Genomic DNA, 20498 nt, shown 5'->3' with positions numbered 1-20498 from the left:
GAATAGTGAAGCTGATTTCCATAATTTATCAGGGCAAAGCAAATAAAATGTTTCGAGTTCGCAGTTACAACAATCAAAAGCAAACAGAGCGGGTTAATTACCTTTTTTGTTAAACTAAACACTGATCGGTGGCATCAATGCTCTATGCTCTATATTGCAAAGTATTCATTACACCTTATTAATAATGCAAAATCATTGAAAAATAAATAAAGAACTTTAGACGAGTCGCATGGAAAATGCATGGGCATGGCTGGTAAAGCCATTTGCCATGAGAAGCCGTTAAAAAGCATCGCAGGGGGAAATAAAATAAACAATCAAGTGGAATAATGACAATGGGAAAACATTCAGTCCAATCCCAGCATTAGCATAATTTTGGGTAATTATTTCCATAAGTTTTTCATCCCCCCCGAAAGCCAGGCGCAATGTATAATTTCCTTGTGATTTTCTTTTTTATACCCACATAAGCGGCTGTTTTCCCAAGCCAAGTTAATTAAAAAAGTGTTGCCGTTTGACCCTCGGAACTCAGAACACGAAGCTGGGGAGGAACTGGGAACTTCGAACTCACAGCTCAAATCCCTTTGACACTCGATGGGAAAAGCTCGCCCGCACTTTCCCATAATTGGTTTATGCCATTTTCCCGGCTTGTTTACGCACCGCCAACATTTGCATAATGAAACGGGAATCAAATACAAGAAATGTGATTTATAATTTTTCTGTTGTTCAGCGCCGGGCATTTTAATTAGTCCCGGAAGAGGACCCATCGCCTAATTATGTGGGGTTGGGGTTAGGTCTCTCCTGCCACCAAGTCATTATTTAATATAAGCCGCCTCGGCTTCCTTCCACGCTTTTGATAAATTATTTCCGCCTGATGGACGCTACGTGACGAAAGTTGTCAGAAAAGCCAGAGAAGGGCGGAGGAGCCTCAGTCTTATGTATTTTTGATTTGCGGCCGCATCGAGCAGTTTGCCAATCATCCATCCTCGAGGCCTCGTTTATTTGCGGCAATTAATCAATTTGGCCAGCGGACCGGCTTATCCCCGAATAAGTGATAAAGATTTATCACTCAGCCGCCCCGTTGCCGAAGTCCTTAAAGCGATTTAAAGTGCCGGACTCTCGACGTTCATTGAACCGAACATTTTGACTTTTGCGTCTCAACGCACATGAAAAGCGTTCGGGAAAATGGGAAACGGGAAAATGGGAAATGGAAAATGGAAAATGAGGGGGCTGGCATTTATTTTGACTAAGAACCGACCAAACTGCAGGCGCAATAAGTAGCGAAAGGCATAGAGAAGTCGCACAGGGAAATGCTCTTGGAATCACATTTTTCCCACTCGTAATCATAAATTAAAATTAAAAAATATTACGGTACTAGCACCAAGATATTCCCTTTTGAAAATTCCAAATATTTTAATTTTATAATTTAAAAAAAATTAAAAACCTATCATAGAATTTTCCTTTTGATTTAACCAGCTTGTAGAGCAAAGCCAAGAGCTCGGAAAATGCTTAGGGCATTCAAAGCTACAAACGGTGAAAATGTTGAACATAAATCTTTAAAAGTGAAGAGCATAGGATATATACTGCTCTGTCCGACCCCCAATTTCCCGTCCACCCAGCCATTTTCCCGCCCCTCCATCATTTAGCCTGCTGCATTTTTCGAGCTATTTTTTTTTTTTTTTTTTTTGTAAGCGGCTCCATGTGGGAGAGAAGCGTGGGGGTCAATGCACCCGGAAAATAGAGAGGGGAAAATGGGGTGGAAAAAGAGGAGGGGTGAAAGCCAGTCAGACGACGTCGACGACGCCGACTCGTTCACGATGTTTACGTTTTGAGCCGCGCTTTTCGGGGCTTGTCAACGCCATCCTCATCCTGCCAACTTATTACTTGAAATTCCGGCCAGGAGAATTTCTTAGGTGCAAAAAGTTGCACTTCACCTGCAGGATTGGGTGGTGCGCGGATGGTGGGTGGTGCTGGATGGGTGGTGATGCGGCGGCAGCAGCAGCACTGGCGGCGTTGTGCTAAGTGAAGTGTAGGCGCAAAGGCGAAACACGCGAAACTTGTCGGTGCAATGTAATAAATTTCGAAAACGTCCAAACGCTCGGTCCATAACGAATGGCTTGCCCAATGCACATGGACAGAAGCCACCAGAAAGCACCCCAGCCCAGCTGCCAACCAGTCTAGGACCACCCACTCTGGCACCACCTTGTTAGGCTGGTGCAATAAGTCTTTTATGGCTTAGAGAGCCACCGAAAGAGAGCTGCAAACTTTTATCATTAAAGTTGAAAGGTAAAATTCGGCCATAAAAAGCGCGCAAGAAGGAAAATGGAAAATGGAAAATGGAAAATGGGCGAAAATCGGTAAGAGAGTGTGGAAAAACTCGCGAAACGTGACTCACAAAATCCGCTCACGTGACCGAGTCAATAAAGTGCAAAAGATTCGCGAGTAAATGAATTTCCCCCTCCTAATGTCCGTCTTGTTTCGTGTCGATGCGATTCTACTTGCCCAACACTGCTGCCAAGTGTGTTGAGTTTTACCTTTTAGCCAACACTGCTGCAAAACGATAATATTATTTATTTACAGTTTTCTAGAAAATTCTCGATTGGCTTTGATTTTCTTTGGGGAGTTTTCTGTTCCGTAAAGTTAGCCTTCGATCGAAGTTGTTCTTAAATGAACCTTCACTTCTGTTACCTTTTGGTTCAAAAACTACATTTTGAAGAGCATTAGTCCATGATAAATATCTTAAGTTGAGTTCATTATTGAACCTTATAAACTATTTTCAATATTTCCTTTTAAGACTCCATCTAAGCATGGAATGGCAACCATGTTGAACTTAATCTTAGTTATTTCCAACATAAAACTCCCCTTTTATTTGGAATTTTCTTGTAAATACCGAAATATATTGTACCTGAACGTGCTGGAATGCATTAAATGCCATAAGCAATGGGCAGGCTTCAAAGCCATGTCCAATTTTTGCCCACATGTGCTACCGTAATCCCCAAATCGATCATCGTGACCCCGGTTGCCGAACTTGACTTTGCCACTTGCCCGGCCCTCGAATGCTCCATTGTGGGCTCCTCTCGGGCTCTCTGGCTTGCAATCTTGGCCTGCATTTTCCAGCATTTCCCAGCGCAGAGTTCCCAGTTCCCAGGTAACTGAACTCGCACGTACTGCCGCCCCACTTTGAGTTTTCCCTCCCATTTCCCCGGCTGCCGCCCCACTTTATTTCATTTCATTTCCTGCCATTTGCAATTTTCCATTTCGGGTGAGCTGCCAGTGCACATTTTATTGATTTCGAATGCAATATTTTCGGCTTGAGGGATGACAGGCGGGAGTGGGTAGACGGGGAACGGGCGCGGGGAGTTTTAGATGGCAAATATTCGTTTATGGGTCTTTTCGCCCAGCCCTGCTGCTCTTTTCGGGATCCGTTCCGGCAATTTGTTAATTGTATTTCATATGCAAGCGTCGCATGCATTGCAAATTTTATTAGCTGGACTGCCAGGGCAAATAGATGTTAGGCGGCGTTGCTGTGGGCGGGGCGGGGGCCACACACAATAAATTGAAACATAAATGGAAATCAACTTAAATATGCATGACATGTAAATAAAGCGTGTAGAATCGATGCCTTCGAGGGTTACCCGGGTGTCCTTCGCCCTTTCTGTTTAATTCTGTTAAATATTTGTGCATAGTCCTTGCGTTTTTCGGGCTGCCTGACAGCCCTGGGCGAAATTTCCTTGGCATTTGGATCTGGGCTTCGGTAAATGCCAATTTACACAGAGGGAAAATGTGGCAGCAACTACTTAAAAAGGAGTTTCCATAACAACAAATTTGCGAAAATGCAGATCCTTTGGCTTAGCTCCATTATATGATTATTTATTTTGCTAATTTCTGTGTTCTTTAGCTTAATGGTGGCAAGCTTCTGAGCTATTCAGCAGCCTCAATTAGCCTTTCATTCTTGGGCCAGCGACTTAAAGCTGGATTTACTCACATCCTTCAGATTCTTGTGCCCCTGCTATGCAAATTCCAAATATTACTTGCAAAGTAAACCAGTGAAAAACAGGGGGGAGGGAAGAGCGAGTGAAAAGAAAACCAAACAAAAGTACACATAAAAGTTTAGCTTGGCAAAAAAAAAACACACACATATAACTGCAAATATTTTCTTACGCTTGTATGAAATGTAAGCATGTAAATACCAGCACTCACACACACACACACACACACAGTGATACGTTGGAAAACAGCCACATACATGCATAACTTTGCTGCAGTCGCTGCTGGAAAATGGAAAGGCGGGAGAAGAGAGGCTTTTCCCCGAAGACAGCTGCGTGACGACGAGGGCCGCTTGAATAGTAATCGAAAATAAAGAAAGAATACCGCCTCTAAATCAAATTTCTATCTTTAAAGCATACTTTTTGGGGCCCGCCCTCGCAGATGTAAAGAAACTTTTTTAACTCGCTGGCTTTCTCTGTCTGCCTCGCCTTCTCTCTATCTCGCTCTTTCTGGTTTTTGTGAAATATTAATAACAAAAGAAGAATTTAAACTTTCAATGAAGAGCGTCCTCATCCTAGTCCCTTTCTGCGTGTGTGTGTGTGTGCGCTCCTTGTATATTGTATTTGTAAACAAATATGGAAATTGCTGCCGCTGTTTGTGCTGTTTTGAGGAGCTGAATGACAAGCAGCCCCCTGAGAGGGGCGCAAAAGGGGACGGCTCGGGGGCAGTGGGCGGGGCGCAACATCAGCATAAATGCCAAGTTGTAGTGGAAGGCAGAAGTCGTCCGTCCTTGCACTTTACATTTTGGGCTTTTAAAGTGACTCGGAAATTTGACAGGGCGGCTAGGGATTTTTCAGGAAAATAAACTAGGCTTAAGCGGGCAGATAGAGAATAATGACTGTGAAAAGAGCAGCAGTCGTTTGCCAAAGGGATTTCATATTAAGAAATGCAGAACACAATCTTTGGGGGGGGATGTGAGGAAAATGCAACAATAAAACTGAAACGTTTTTAAATTAAATTTTAAGCCCTTTGAAATTAATAATCCATTAAAAATGAAAATACCTAAAAAATATACAAATGAACTTTTAAATATTTCCTTTGTTGTTAGCGAAATCCCTTTGCTGTGCCTGACATAAATTGTCAGTTTCTGGCTTAAATTGCAGCTATTGTTAAGAATTTTCTATGAAAAGACAATATTTTGCTGTCAAAACGTCAGGCAACTTAAAGTGAAAATCGCCTAAAATAAACACACACAAAAAAAAAAAAGAAAGGAAACCGAACAAGGCACTGCAGTTTGGCAGATGCAAATTGAACAACTATTAAGAAATTAATCTACTGGCAGCCAGTTAAGCCCAGATGGATGCGACAACACTGCGGTCCCTTTGACAGCCCGATACTTCCGATGCTTAAGCGGTTTACGCCGGGAGGGTGGCAACTCTGGCCGCATCGATCGATTCCTTTGCTGCACATATCGCAATATCCTGCTGGGCCTTTTAATATCGCAACGGCTTTCACTTGTTTACCGCTTTATGCAAATTTCATTGTGAGTCCACTGGCTACCCCTCTGATTTGTGTGCCATATATTGAGCTATATATATGTACAGGTTTATATATATATATATATACATACGATATATGCAGAGAGGGAGCTATGTAAACACACTTGTCTCCGGCGGAGTTGGCCAGTTATTTACGTTCATGGGCAATAAAATAAACATTGGGGGAGCATTAAAATATTAAAACTTTTCAAGTGGGCGGCATAAATCAATAAGGAATATGTTAGGCAGATCTCTGGCATATCAATTGCCTGTTCAATTTGCAAAATTTCTGCATCACAGACAATGCAGGCACACTGAGAAAAGCAACCTCATTGTTATTTTTTGATAGATTTTATATTAAAGTTTAAGGTTGATAAAATTGTTTCCAAAATTTAGTTATTTTAAAGTCCCTTTTTTAATATAACACCAAAGCCTTCTTAGAGAGATTTTCCCTCTTTTGATATTCCTTTAAGTTACTTTGATTTTTGTGCAATTTTATTTGGAGTGCCTGCCGAGAATTGCAACATTTTGCAACAGGACCGCCCATTTGCTCATTACGTATACGCACTGCTGGCCGTTGGGGCTCAATGGGAATTAATTATGCGCCTAAGTGAATATTGAATAAATTCATCATTTGCGGGCAGAGGTCAGGCCAAGGGCTGTAGGCACAATTAAGAAAATTATTCACCAAATGGTAATGCATATTTAAGCCCAAGTCCTGGGGTCAAAAGGGTGCGGGTTTGCCAAAAGCTGCTTAAAGCAAGTAATTCGATTGGCATCTGCTTTATTAACATGTGTGCAACAGTACTTCCTTTATTCATTTGACCTGCGAGTTTCTCAATTGAATTTACAGCACTGGCTAACGACATTCCAAATGCTTGGTTCTTATCGAGTTTGGCTAGAAAGTGAAACAATTTAATGAGCACATTGTCTGCATAATTTCGAAGGGCAATGAATATATTTTAGCAAAATAACTTACATTGATAGATATTGTGTATGCTTCCGATCTAATCTGATCCATCAAAAGCAGCAAATTATCGCCAACAATTAGCTAAGGAAAACCATAACGAGCAAAGAGCTCTGATTAGATATGCCAAAAGGGGAAAATCATTGGCAATTAAACGGGCCATGTTCCTATGACAACTGATGCTCCTGCGATTTTACCCCGACTGGCCAACTTCACCCCTTTTTTGGCCAGCACTTAGGGCCAAAGACCATTTGGCCATCGCAAATTGGCCCATTCAGCTGGCCGCCCAGCACTCAAGAGCTTGCCCAGGTGCAGCTCCACCTTCGGCTGTACATATATACATACATACGAGTACATACATATATATATATGTGTTTATGTAGGGCTGTACCTATGTGGGGATCCCCAACCCACCGCCTGATCCTTGGGCAAAGTGTAATTAAATATCCATTTAGTGTACATTACGTTTCCTTTTGGCCAGCCTGAGTCGGGTAGACACATTACCAACTTTGCAACAGAAGAAAAAATAAACGGAGAAAAGAGAAGGGCACACACACACACACACATACACACTCATACTTACTGTGATAGAGAAGCCCTCAAGAAATAGACAGCGGCAAGGGAAAGCTGGGAAAATCAAGGAAAAACAGGAGAAACAGGAAAAACACGAACCGCTTAGCTGGTTCTGAGGCAGAAGTTTAAAGAGCTGCTTATGTCTAAATTAATTTAAAAAGTTCGTTCACTTGAAAAATCGCACTGCCCCGCCCACTGGCGCAGCTTTTCCTTTGGCATCCTCTTGTCGTCCATTTGCGGCCGCTTGAGAGTTTTCCCGCGGCTTTTTCACCACCCCCAGTGTCCCAACTTCAGTTGGTTCCCTGGTGTTCACTCGTTTATTAAAGATTATGCTTATAATGACGATGACAATGACGACGACAAGCACGGGATGCTGAAGGTGGGGAAAGCGAGGGAAAGAGCGAAGGAAAACCCCCTTGGGCTGACGATGATGCTGCTATTTTCCAACATTTTCTTTCCCTCTGTCTGCCAGAGCTTTATTTTATTTTACTTTATTTTATTTCATTTCATTTTATAGCTCTCTCTCTCTTCTTCTAAATGTATCATACTTGCTCGCTCTTTCGAGCTATTAAAGCTCTCTTTCTACTTCATTTCCTCGGGGATCTCGGGGTCCTTTTTAGATAACTTTAAAACTTTAAAACCATATTTAAGTTGATATTTAGTACAGGTGTCTCCTACCTTATAAGGATATATAATATATCATTCCATTTGTGTTTTGGCAATAATCTAAGTCTAAAGTACAGCGACAGCCTATGAACTTTTTAAAGGAATTTTAGAATGAGAATTAAAAGGATTTTTCTTGAAATATATTCTGCTGGTATCTTATGACCTCTTGATTTTTGACGTTCTTAACAATGATTTCCCCTCAAACCGTCGCTGTCCTGAATCCTTGTCCTGTTTTTCGTCAATCTGGCATTTATGTGGGTTTCTGGCTTTCCCGAGGGCTTTCTTCCCCCTACTTTTCCGCCCCGATTCGCTGAGACAGAGAACTCCGTGACCCATATAGATATCATATATGGGTTAGACTCCAACTTTCGCCCTGCGACACAGGATTTGTGCCACTGTCGTCATCGCTGTCGCCGTTTGCTGTCGTCATCGTCATTGTCATCACATCGGGGCTTTATCCTTATTCTCGGAGCCAAGTCATTTGGCCATTGTGTGTTGGCCCGAAACCTTTGCGGTGAGAGGTGAGAGATGGCTGCCATTGTGTTGGCTCTGCCCCTGCGCCCCGCCCCCTTTTCCACCGCCAGCCCTTTTACCGCCCCCGAATACTGGCCATTGTTTCTGCTTTCTGTTTCATTTCTATGTCATTTCCGTTGCCCTTCTGCCGCCCTCTCCGCCTCTTCCTCTTCTTCTGAGGCACACTGGTCCGAAACGCTAGATTTCTGGGGCAGAACTTGAAAGAGAAGAAAGATCAACTAATCGATAACATTGCGATATTCAAGACTTTTACAAACGAAATGGCCAAAGAGTTGTTTCCTTTAAAAAATTCTGTTTTTTTTTCAATAATAACTCTTTCACATTGGTTACATAATCGAAAAGTATCTATCGAAACTATCGATTTTTCGATAATTACTTCAATTTCAACTTATTTAATATACAATTAACACACCATTGAAATATAAGTTTAAAACATATTGACAGCTTCAACAACATTGTATGTTTCGATATATCGAAATTATCGATAACTTGAAAGATTATCGATACTTTGGACAAAGTTATATTTCACGTTTTCGGAGCAGTGTGCTCAGTGGCTGTTAGCATTTCACAGCTAATTTCAACGAGAGTTTTTTGGATCGTGGGATTAGTGGACAGCGGGGCTGGTGCTGGTTTTTTGGGGCGGGGCTCGTTCAAGGGGCTTTTCCGGAGGGAGGAGAAGGAGGAGGAGGGCTGTTCCAAAAAGAGGGCCTGGTGTTTCGGGCAGGACAACCATAAGTCATCCGACCGCTTGCCAGAGTGCGCTTATGCAAATTTGTGCCAGCTGACAAATGGGACAGCATTTGCACAATGCCGAAAAGAAGGGGACCCGCAAGGCGGGTGGTGTGTGGGTGGTTGTCGGGGGCGCTGGGGCGTGTCTATATAAATGTCATTTGTGTTGTTGTTTTCTTTTATTTTTTGTTATTTTTTGTTATTTTTTCGGGGGAAGGCGAGAGCTCTCCTCGCTTAGCCTGACATGATGATGATAAAGTGCACATTAAAAAATATTTTCCCATTGCCTTTTTCGTTGTTTCTCGGTTGTTGTTTGTTCTTGATTCCGTTGTTGTGTTGTACGAGTATGTGTGTTGTTTCGTTGCGGCTGACTGCTCAACTCTAGTTGGGAATTATTTATGGACAGAGAGCGCGTTTTGAATTTTAAAACTATGGAAAAATACGAATTTCGGGCACAAAATGGCTTATGGAAATGGGATCAAAGCCATGGAGATGGCGTTAGGGTTACGGGGGCACAGGAAGTGCTAAGCAAATAAATACATAAACTGAAAAACAGCTGCGATTTACTCTTGCCATCAGTGTAGAACCTGCTTGAATAGCCATAAAGCTGTTATAAATTCACCTTTTTGCATATTTATTGATGCATTTCGAATTTTTCGAAGAAAATTAAATCAAACAAGGCTAAGAAATAGGATTGTTGAGAAAATTCAATGCAAAATCAAATTTATTCAATCGAAGCCCCGACTATTTTAGTTCCTTAAAATCCAATAACTTTGTTTAACCAAAAACCTGCACAGATTAAAATGAAAATCATTTGTAGGGCCACAAAGGCAAAAAAAAAAAAGAAGAGGAAAACTCAGCCAACTGCTGTGTGGTTTTCCATACTTTTTGCGCACAGATTTCACCCACTTTCTGCCTGCTGCCTGGGAGTATATAATCATTATTACACATTATTATATAATATAATGCCTGCGCATATAATTCACACTTGCACACATACACGTGCCACGCCCCCGTCCTCGTCCTCGGCGGCCGCCTCTTATCAACATTCTGCAAGCCGCACAAATGAAGTCTTCTCTTTTAATTTTCCCTCTGCAGCTCTCGCTCGCACAGCCGCACATAAAATTATTTTCTTCATATAATAAGTGTAATAACTTTCATGTGTCGCCCGTTTGAAGCGGGAAAGTCGGAAAAGCAGGAAGGCGGGAAAGCAGGAAGGCGGGTAAGCACTGCGCCAGAATTGAAGAGCAACGCATATGGAAAAAGTGGGAGGGAAATCGCTCCTTAGCAGACAAAATGAATGTGAAAGTTGAGTTGGGAAATTTCTAGAAACTACGCGAAATGGGAAAACTAAAGCTGGGTGCTCCTGAAAATTGCTGGTTTTCATTGACAGTATCTAACAGAATCTTAGGTATGAACGACGAAGTTCGTGAGTTTTCAGTTTTTGCAAAATCAAGCTCAACTTTCTTTATCAGCAGAGTGCCCAAGTCGCAGCAGTAGTTTGTACATACGCAGTGTGACCATGCAATCTAAAATGCGGTGAAAATTAGGGTTGGAATGCAGAAAATTAGTTATAAGCCAGTTACCAGTTGCCCAATCATACGATCCTTGCAAACAATATCAATTCAAGCGTTTACTTAAGCCCTCATTACCCTTGAATCGACCCTCGTGCGCTTTATGTACATATAATTTGCACATGCGTGTGTGTGTGTGTGCAGCACTTAAATGGAATTGAGTGCGGAGTGCGTTGTCCTCATTTGGAGCTTGGCGCACAAATCCCACATAAGACAATGTAGAGTTCCCCTCAGTAGGTGAGTGCTCCGCCTGATCCCGATGTCCTTAAAGCGTGATTTTAAACCAGCTCAGGGCAGATAAGTGCCCAAAAAGAAAGGACGAAAGGCGAACCGCTTTCAATGCAATATAACCACAAGCTATTTAACCGCAAGTAGGGCAAGGTATGCATGCTAAGCTGCACCACTGCACCACTGCACCACTGTAGGGGTCAGGCGGATCAGGCGGTTCGGTGGCTTGGTTGCTCGCTGTGAGATTGACAGGTTGTGTGGTCTAATTAACAGCAAACAAAAGGCAGAAAATTGCGCAAAAAGTCGCAATCGAAATTTATGGCCAGGGAGAATGTCAGCAGAAGAGTGGAAGGCAAACCCGAGGCATGGATGCTCTGCAAAATTGTTATTAAAATTGGGAAGTGGTTACTGCATGCACTGAACCAAAATCAATCTTTGTTCTCTTCACAACAATAGTTTATGCTAAAATTATTGCGAATACAAAGAGCTATTTTATTACTTTCCAAATTGTAGTTATTTATTGAAACTGAAATCGGAAATTCCGCCCTGGTCGGCGGCTATGCATTGTTTTTCCTCTTTGGCATTGAGTATATATAAATGATCGCTGATTTAATATGCTAATGATGGTGGCCATGCAATATGGCCCTATTTTAATTTAAAATATTTACCCGAACGCTAGAAACGCGGTGCTGGATGGAAAATGCAAAACGGAATTATGCACAATTATTTTGGCATTGGCTCTGGCCGACCCCGCTTTCCATGCCATTTAATTGACGGCGGTTAACGGGAGCAATTATAGGACAACAAGGAGGCAATCTTGAAGGACTCGCCGCAACAAAAGGACATGGAAGCCACCCACCGAGTGGGGAAAATGAGAACAGGGTGGGAAAAAGTTTTCAAAATAGAACGAAGGTTGCCAAGTTGACATGTTTTTCATGTAACGATTTTATTATCTATCCCGACTGGTGGGTCTGATTGCCTTTTTATCTGAAACATTATTCAAATTTTTAATCCAACTCTCGGTAGACCACTTTTAAAAACACAAAGCTTATTAAATGATTTTTGCTATGCAGCTCTCTGCCTTCGTTAATTAATTATGCGATGACTGGATTATGCTGCGCCTCATCCTGATTTATGTATATCGTATTCCTTTGCCCACTTGGCTTGCACTTGGCTCTTAATTCGCTCTCTCATTGCATGCTCAAGTGGCTTTTATCCTAATATTTCCTCCACCCACTGGCCCCTTGCTAATTGCGCTTATTACGCTGACAAGAAAATGGCAAGCGAATAAAATAAAAAACCTCTGCCAAATGGGAGGAGAAGGAAATCTGAAATGAGCCATCCAATGGCTTTGCGGCCTTATCGTATTTGTGCATCTCTGACTTTTCTTGCTGCAACTGACACATGCACGAGAACATTTTATTGTTTCATACTTTGGGCCTCCCCTGCCCTTCCCCTCCGCATTTTCCTCTATTTTCTCTGCATTTTCCCCCTTATTAACTCTTGCAACTGCGCGGTTTGTGCTTCTTCGCTCGCGGAAAACATATCTGCAAGTGCACAATTATCGGTTAGTAGTCGCCGCAGAGCTAGAGAATAGAGGTACGCGAAAAAGTTAACAGAGTGCCTAACTAGGTACTAAAAATATTTTTATTAAAAAACCAAAGGTGTCAATTTTGAACTGTGCTGTGAATATCCAAATAAAAATGAGTATTTTTAAGAGTGGCCAGTTCTTGTTTTTAGTTTCTGTATGACCATACCAATCAATATGATTTCAAATCAAAGATATTTTTAGTATATTCACTTTTTCTTGCCCTTTCTGATAAGTTCAAGTAGCTGCACTTTGATAGTTCAATTTTTATTTGACATGACATGACGTCCAACTCCGAGCCAAGCTCCAGATTAGCTGGCTTCATCAGGAAAATGCCAGAGCCTCTCCAGCTAGGCAGGGAAATTTGCAATTCCATTGCCTGGGCTGTCAGATGGCAGAAGTGAATTGGCTGCGGCTGTAAAGTAACCAGACAATCTCCTGTTATTCCCTGCTACTTCACATATTTCCCCCTGGCCTGCCGAAGCACCAAATTTGATTGCGACTTTATGATTCTGGTTCAGATTCAGATACAGATTCAGATTCAGATTCCGATTCAGATACAGTAACGGCTGCTGCATTATGCAGTGCCTGCAGTGTGTGTGCCGTTGTGCCGTTGTTGAGGGGGCGGTGGTGGGCAGCCCATGGAATTCTGTGACATATAAGCTGGCAGTTCCAGGTAGGGAAAATCATTTAACATGGAAAATATTCACCCGAATTCCATACGTTTGCCCTGCGCAAAACGAAATAAAACTGCATAATAATTTGATGAAATCGGAAAACAAATTAACTCTGTGTGCCCTGCAAATATGGCATTTAATTCGTGAAAGTTTCCCAGAGAGCACTTCGAAAGAGGAATAATATGGTAGAATAAATATGGTTTTTATGTCCTTACTGCAGGAGACAAATTTGCTCTCCACAAATTCAATTTCTCAATATTTATCCAATGGTTTGGTTTATGAAGTACCAAACAGAGGCCATAAAAAATAAAGATTTCGCATTCTGACTCTATCGAAATGCCAACAAGTGAAAATGCTTAACTTTTTCCATATTAAAATAGCACACTTTTAAATTTAACCCTTTGTAATTCAGTAATAGGAGTTTTCTTTTATTTTTGAAAAGCCAGCGAGAAGTGTCTGTCAGATAATTTCATATTTGTGAGTTGAGCGACAGAGACATCAGAAACGTTTTTCCTTTTCGAAAACCCTTGCTGATGGCAATCTTTAAATAAAATTTCCTCACCTTTACCTTTTTCGGGTTTCCTTTTCTCCCTCAAATTAAATAAACTGTTCTTTTAACCGCCAACAAGCGATAGCCAGCGGAGTGGGAAAGTGAAAACACATTTATCTCGATTTTCACGCTGTCAGCAGCAACTCAAAAAGGCGACAGTTTGTGAAAAAAAAGCACAAAATAAATAAAACAAAAACCGACAAAAATATATATAAAAAAGGCGGCAGGGACCAAAGCAAACCGAACCCTGCACAAAGTCAATTTCAAGATTTATTTTTCGCAATTTAACATTTCTGTTACGCCTGTCAGCCGGGAAAACAAAACAAAAGCCAAGGAAAAACAAACCGAAAACCGAAAACCGAAAACCGCCGAAAAACCAAAAGAAAAGTCCTGCGGGCCAAGGTGTGGGGCGGCCAAGCAGAAGGTGAATGCGGTTAAGAAAATAATAATAAATTAAAAGCCTGTGCCCCTCAGCCGAAAGGTCAAATTATTTCAATAACACAAAAAAAAAGGAACAAATCTTTGTCCTTACGCGATTTGGAATTGTAATGAAATGCCCAGGGCACTGGGAAGGAATGGAAATGGTGAAATCTCAAACAGTCGACATGAAAATACCCGGGGAAATGTTTTCCAAAGAATTCATAAAGGTCTTCAAGTCATCAAGACCCTTAGAAATCAGCTTAAAGTGAAACTGACAAGCTCGAAATTTGATCGAAACTGAACAGAAAATCAGTTTATTGAAGCTTAACTAGCCGGAGGAAGCCTACATATCTTAAGGTATGAATTATTGACTGATTAGGTAGAGGATTACTTATTTTAAAACACACAGAAGTTATTTTGTAATTTTTAAAAATATTTTAACCACTTTGTTACATGAAATCGAAAGCCCTGGCGAGCTTATATACCCTTCTGGCCGAGACGGCGAGGCCAAAGGACAAGTTAAAAATTCTGTTGTCGATGCTTTTTAAGTATTTTCAATTTCGGCAGTCAAGATGGAACTTGCCACGCCCCCCAACCCCCCGCCCACTGTTTTTGTACTCGAATTTATTTGACCCCGAGGGTCAATATGCAGAGAGAGGTCGCGTCCAAATGCCGAAAAGCAGCGCGAAATTCGTGTATGTTCCCCCGCGAAAGTAATCAGCAAGCAAATGCGCCCCTCCTCTCCCTCCGCCCTTTCCCCTCTACTTTTTTTCATTAATAATAAATTAGGAGCACACCGGAAACGGAAATGCGCGTTGGCAGCCCGCCCAGAGCTAACTTTATTAGTTTCTTTTTGGCCGCTTTTTGCCCGGGGAATATGCGGCATTAGGAAGAATTCATTTTTGCATTTTTCAAGAATTAAATTCCACAGATTCTGCCCTTGGTGTTTGCTAAACGAGTGTATATATACTATATACATATTCTTTTCGGGTCTCCTCTGTCTTTGTGCTCACATGGGAATCCAATTAAATGCTCTGCTAATCCACAGAAAAGTGGGGAAAATCACAGAAAATCTGCGCTCGCTCGCTTTTGCTGTCGGCTGCTTAAGTCAATAGAGTAGTAAATGAAGCCTCAGTCTTATCAGCCAACTGAACGCCAGCTGTACACTGTGAGAAAAGTGATTTGAATATTAAAATATTAAAATAAGTAAAGGGAATGATTTACACTTACAAATTACTGTTTACAATGATAGAATGTATTAATTATTAGTTAAAAGTCTTAGAAAGTTGCAAAGATCATAACTAAGCACAGTTTTCTCCCTGTGTAAATCACAATCTCCGTTTCTCTGGTTAGTCACAGCTTAAAAGCTTGGCTAATAAAAACTGGAATTATGCGAGAGTGTGTGCCAGAAGATGGAGCAGATACATAGATGTAGATGGGAACTCGGAGGCGAATTGAAGATGAAAACTCAGACAGAGAAGGAAATGGAAATGGATATGGAGGGGGAAAAGGAAAGGGAAAGGGAGAGGGAAAGGGAGAGGGAAAGGGAGATGGGTAACCTCCCTGTTGCTGGGGGCAATTAAACGATAAGCTTAATCTGCGTTGTCAATTCACACAAAATGCGTAAAGTCGTCAGTCGAGGAGGATTTCAATTAGCCGGCACAAAAATTCCAACCATCCTGGCAGCACTATCCTTTGCGCATATTTCATGGCCCACAGACACTCACGCACACCCATACACCACACACTATATAGGTATACGTATACTATATAGTGAAGAGTCGGAAAAGCGGAAAAGTGGGTGGGCCACTAAGTGCGGCCAATTAGCACAAAGACTGGGGAAAGTGTTTCCGTTTAGCAGATGAGAAAAGCGAGCACCTCTCAAGTGACAATTTGCTTAGCGCTTCAATTTGGATGCGAGCCGAGGGCCAAGTGGTGAGGTGGAAAAGTATGGAAAAGAGGGGGAGGGGGCTGGAGGACGGCAAAGCAATGGTGGCAGTTGGTGACCTCGACCAAGAATAACCCACATTCCACCGCATCGTGGCACTACAAAAAACGTCACAATATTCGTGTCAACATAATACATTTTTTTCGGTTTTTCGTATAACCAGCATTGTGAGGGACTTTGAGAGATTCCGTCTTAAAACTTAAAACGCACCTTCGAATTACTCTAGAATTTCAGGTTTCTGATCATACTATCCTTCTATACTTCTATCATACTAAATGATAGTATTTTCGTCATCAATATCTGAATAGGGAAAGATTCTTCTATTGGAAAAGTTGAACCGGTGTATCTCTCTATGTCTATACTCATCTAACAAGAAACGTAAAAGCAGAAAAACTAAGTTAAGTTTTCGCTTAAGTCTAAAGTTTTGGAATCACCTGTTAAGGTATTACAAAGAACACTGTGAAAATGCAAGAATCTGTAGATACCCTGGAGAGTGTATTGCTAAAGATACCTCTGTAATGATTTCAAATCCTTTCTCTTGATTCCTGTGAATCTTCGTTACTTTGAGATAGCTTACTTAAGGGTATAATAAAACACATTTAACACCGATCATATCTCATGTATATATTTACTTACAGGGTTCTATCACGCAAACTAAAGCCACATCTTGTTGCCGACACCGTTAAGCAGTATATAAGTCGGGCCCAACGCACAACCAAAAAGGGTTCTCAAGAGCAGCAAAATATGGAGTTTTTACGCGGCGTCTATGCGTTTATGCAAGTGAGTAGATCATCGGTGAGTGTCCACTTCCTTTATAACAACCGTACTAATCCATGTGAACTTGCTCTACTTTTATACCGCCTTTGGTTGATTGATTGATTATACCATACCATACTCTACTCTACTACTACAACTCAACTCGAACTCAAACTCGAAATCAAATCAATTATATCCCCAAAAACCAAATCGATTTGAGTCACATAAAAAAAAAAAACAAAACAAAACAAAAAAAACCGCAAAACAAAAATGCAAAGCAAAAGCGAAAGCGAAAATCAAATATGTTACTACCTTCTACTACCTATTTATTTATACTACTACTCTACTACTACTACTACTACTACCACTCTTATAAGCGTAACTAATGAGCCAACCAAATATTAAATACTAAATGCGAAATGCGAAAGACAAATGTGCCGAGAGTATCAAATCTGTATCTTACACTATATACTACCGACCCCACAAGAATATATATATAAAAACCGATTCCTCCCATGTGTAAACTTCGGAACTCGACAGATTGCCTGTGGACCGTCGTAATTTGGTGGGACTACCCCATATAATCATCGTCGAGTAACAATGCAAAAAGATATACCAAGTCCAGACCATTCCATTCCAGCCAAAAGTAATACTCGTCCCACCACTTTACTTTTACTTCCCCAACCCCCAACCCCCAACCTCCACCCCACCACTCATTTCGTTTGTGTTTTCAGTTTAGAGGCCGTGACTTTTTAACCATTGCCATTCCATATAACCCGGCCCGGCCCCTAGATGATAACAATAAAGCGAAATGCAAATAAAAGTAACAAGAACCAGAATAACAATACTCGTAATAATGTACTTACCGTGAGCACATTCCTTCAAAAGATCACAACAAAAGACAAACAAAAAAAAATGAAAAAAAAAAGAAAAAGAAACAAAAAAACAAACAACAAAAAAACCAAATGAACATTCACAAGAAAAGGTCATCAAAATCCAGAGAAAAAGAACGCAGAAAAATGAAATTAATATGCAAGACATTCATCAAGTAGGATTTTCAACATGAAAAACCATCGGCGGGACAAAAGATAATGACGTCTCTTTCTCGCCCCGTCTATTGCCGTCTCTTTCGAACGTGGCAAATTCTCCATTCAGACCCATTTCTGAGCCCATTGTCCATTAATAACCATTGTCCATCCAACATTCCCATCGCTCTATCTTTATCTCTCTCTCTCTCTCGGACTATCTCTCTATCTCTCTTTCCAACACACACACACAAAATATACATGTCTCTGTCTCTATCTTTTTCTACCTATATCTCTGTCTCTCTCTATCTCTCTATCTCTGTCTCTGCCACTCTGTTTGCCTCTCTTTCTGTGTTAAACTTTTGATTTTTGTTCGTAATCGGCTGTGTAATTGATTGATTAGCTTATATGTTTTGGAGTCTATGAATATATTACCGTAAATGTTACTATAACTCTATGTCTGTCTCCCTCTCGCTGTTTGTGTGTTTGTTTGTGTTGTCTTTTAAGCAAAATTATTATAATTTTTTAGTTAAGCTCCTATCTATAGAACTCCCAAAATGTGTGCGTGTTTAACCCCCAAAACTAAAGCCAACGAACACAGACACTCTCACACGACTCTTAACCCCCTGAAAGCCCCTTGCTCCGAAGAAGTTTTATAGGGCTTAGCGACGATCTATGTACATAATTAAAACCCAAACAAAATGCTTTATATATTCTATACCGAACGAACCTCTAAAACCTCGAAACGAAACCAACTTAAAATCGAATGTGCCGCAACGTGAAGGTCGACTACAGTGGAAACGGATACGGAAACGGCAGCGGCGGCTATGAGGCAACCCTGACAACCCTGCCAAGCGACAACTTAGAGCCGGCAGCGCTAACCGGAAGCGGAATCAACGTCAGATCGATAACCGATAACGACAAGGAGGCCGAGGCAGCAGCAGCAGCAGCAGCAGCAACAGCAACAGGAACAGCAACAGCAACAGCTGGGAAAGACGAAGTACTTTGGCCACACTCGATAGACAACTGCAGCAACACTAGCAGTACCATTAGCAGTACCAGTCACAGTACCAGTACCAGCTCCAGTTCCAGATCAGATCCTGCCCAGAAGAGACGGTTACCTGGTACGAAACTATCGACGAACAAACCCAGAGACAGTTGAGAGTGCGGCAGTAATAATGGGCATCGGTGCCAGATGCGGTGAAATACGAGCAAGAACTATGAACTACGATCGAATAATGCTAACGAATGTGATAACTCGTATGTACATATAGCCACGTATATATCCAAGTATATAACAAAACATATTTACAAGCGAACTGCAAAACCAAAACACAAAAACAAAAATCAAATCAAAACAAAACGTGAAGCGCGATAACTTAGCACCACAGAGCAAATAAGCATAAAATATGTAAAAACCAAAAATCAAAAAATATCTTATCGTAAAATCAAATGAAAACAGGGCAACTCGTGAAAAGGTGGCCTTAGATTGTGCGACTGAACAACCAAACCGAATCAAATCAATTCATCGATTAATGATTACCGATAAGCAATAATCCGATCAACGAATCAGCGATCAATCGAATTAATAGCGATATCCCGAAATCGAAATCGAAATCGAAATCAAAAGCGATCTCAACGCAAGCGGCAGCGGCGGCGGCGATAACAATTATCGATAGCCGATAGACTGGCTCTGAACCACTGCTGGCGGTGTGTGTGTGTGTGTGCGCGTGTGTGTGCGGTGCCGCCCACGCCCATCCATCCCCACCCCCCCGCCAAGAGCAAAGTGATAGAAAATGGTAATTACAAATCAAGCAATTCTAGTTCTCATTTTAAAAACTCACAACCCACTCTCCACCCGCTCCCCCGAAACTATTGAAAGTATCGAACCCCAGCTCGGTTTCTCTATCGAACTCCCTCAATAGGGACCTATCGCTCTCTATCCCCCGTCTCTCAGTCAATCTCACCAGTCCTGCCCGTTCGTTCCGTCTCTTTCTCTATTTGCCACTCTCCCTTTCTTTCTTTAAATGTACACTTGATCTGTGCCTTCTTTTTGCTTATAAATATTGCATATATATAAATAAATTGTTATACCGTAGTTGATTAGCTCAAATTGTGGTCTTTGATTTATCGTTTTGATTGTTATCGTTAATGGATTTTGATTTGATTCCCAAAACCCAGTGTTAGCTGGCATCTTTTCAGTTCAGTTCACTATTCCTTAACTTTGCTTTGGCTTTGTCAACTCTATCCGTCCCCTTCTATATTTCTATTTGTCTCTTTCCTTTATTTTTTAGCGTTTTTTCAAAGTAGAGCGCGATTACAGGATTCCAGATTAAAGAACAGTTAGACCCAGAACAGAAACAGAACAAATCAGGGGATGCAAATTCCATAAGAACGATAATCGATATTTTATCAAAAACGCAGCCGCACCGCGCCAAAGCAAAAAATGAAAAGAGAAAAAAAAACGATAACCAGAACCTTAACCCGACGATAACAGATTGCTCGCCTGCCACCACAGATTATGCTGTCGACGTCTACGTACAAATTAATAATATAACAATTTTTTATCACGAATAAAACATGAAAAGCTTAAGCTGAAAACCAAATCAAATTTAATACAAAATGAAGTTTGTATCGATTTCTCCGCCCTAACCCTACTTGTGCCTCCTTCTCTCTCTCTCTCTCTCTCTATATATATATATATATCTCGATAACTCTCTGTCTCTCTTTAGTAACTCTGACAC

The 20498-nt window shown here is 41.3% G+C and overlaps 1 protein-coding gene across 3 annotated transcripts in view; it reads left to right on the top strand.

The window, feature by feature from the left end:
* The window catches only part of LOC108109670 (innexin shaking-B), a 147670-nt gene that overhangs the window by 95868 nt on the left and 31304 nt on the right, over positions 1-20498 (top strand). For all 3 annotated transcript variants that reach the window (XM_017218252.2, XM_017218249.2, XM_017218250.2), the window contains one exon: positions 16612-16768. In XM_017218252.2, coding sequence (XP_017073741.1) covers positions 16718-16768 — 51 coding nt within the window. In that variant the 5' untranslated portion in view covers positions 16612-16717. The remainder of the gene's footprint in view (positions 1-16611; positions 16769-20498) is intronic.

Source organism: Drosophila eugracilis, unplaced genomic scaffold, assembly GCF_018153835.1.
Source record: "Drosophila eugracilis isolate 14026-0451.02 unplaced genomic scaffold, ASM1815383v1 contig_649, whole genome shotgun sequence".
Classification (NCBI taxonomy): Eukaryota; Metazoa; Arthropoda; class Insecta; order Diptera; family Drosophilidae; genus Drosophila; species Drosophila eugracilis.
Note: the sequence above shows the minus strand (reverse complement) of the source record. Positions and strands in the feature narration are given on the sequence as shown.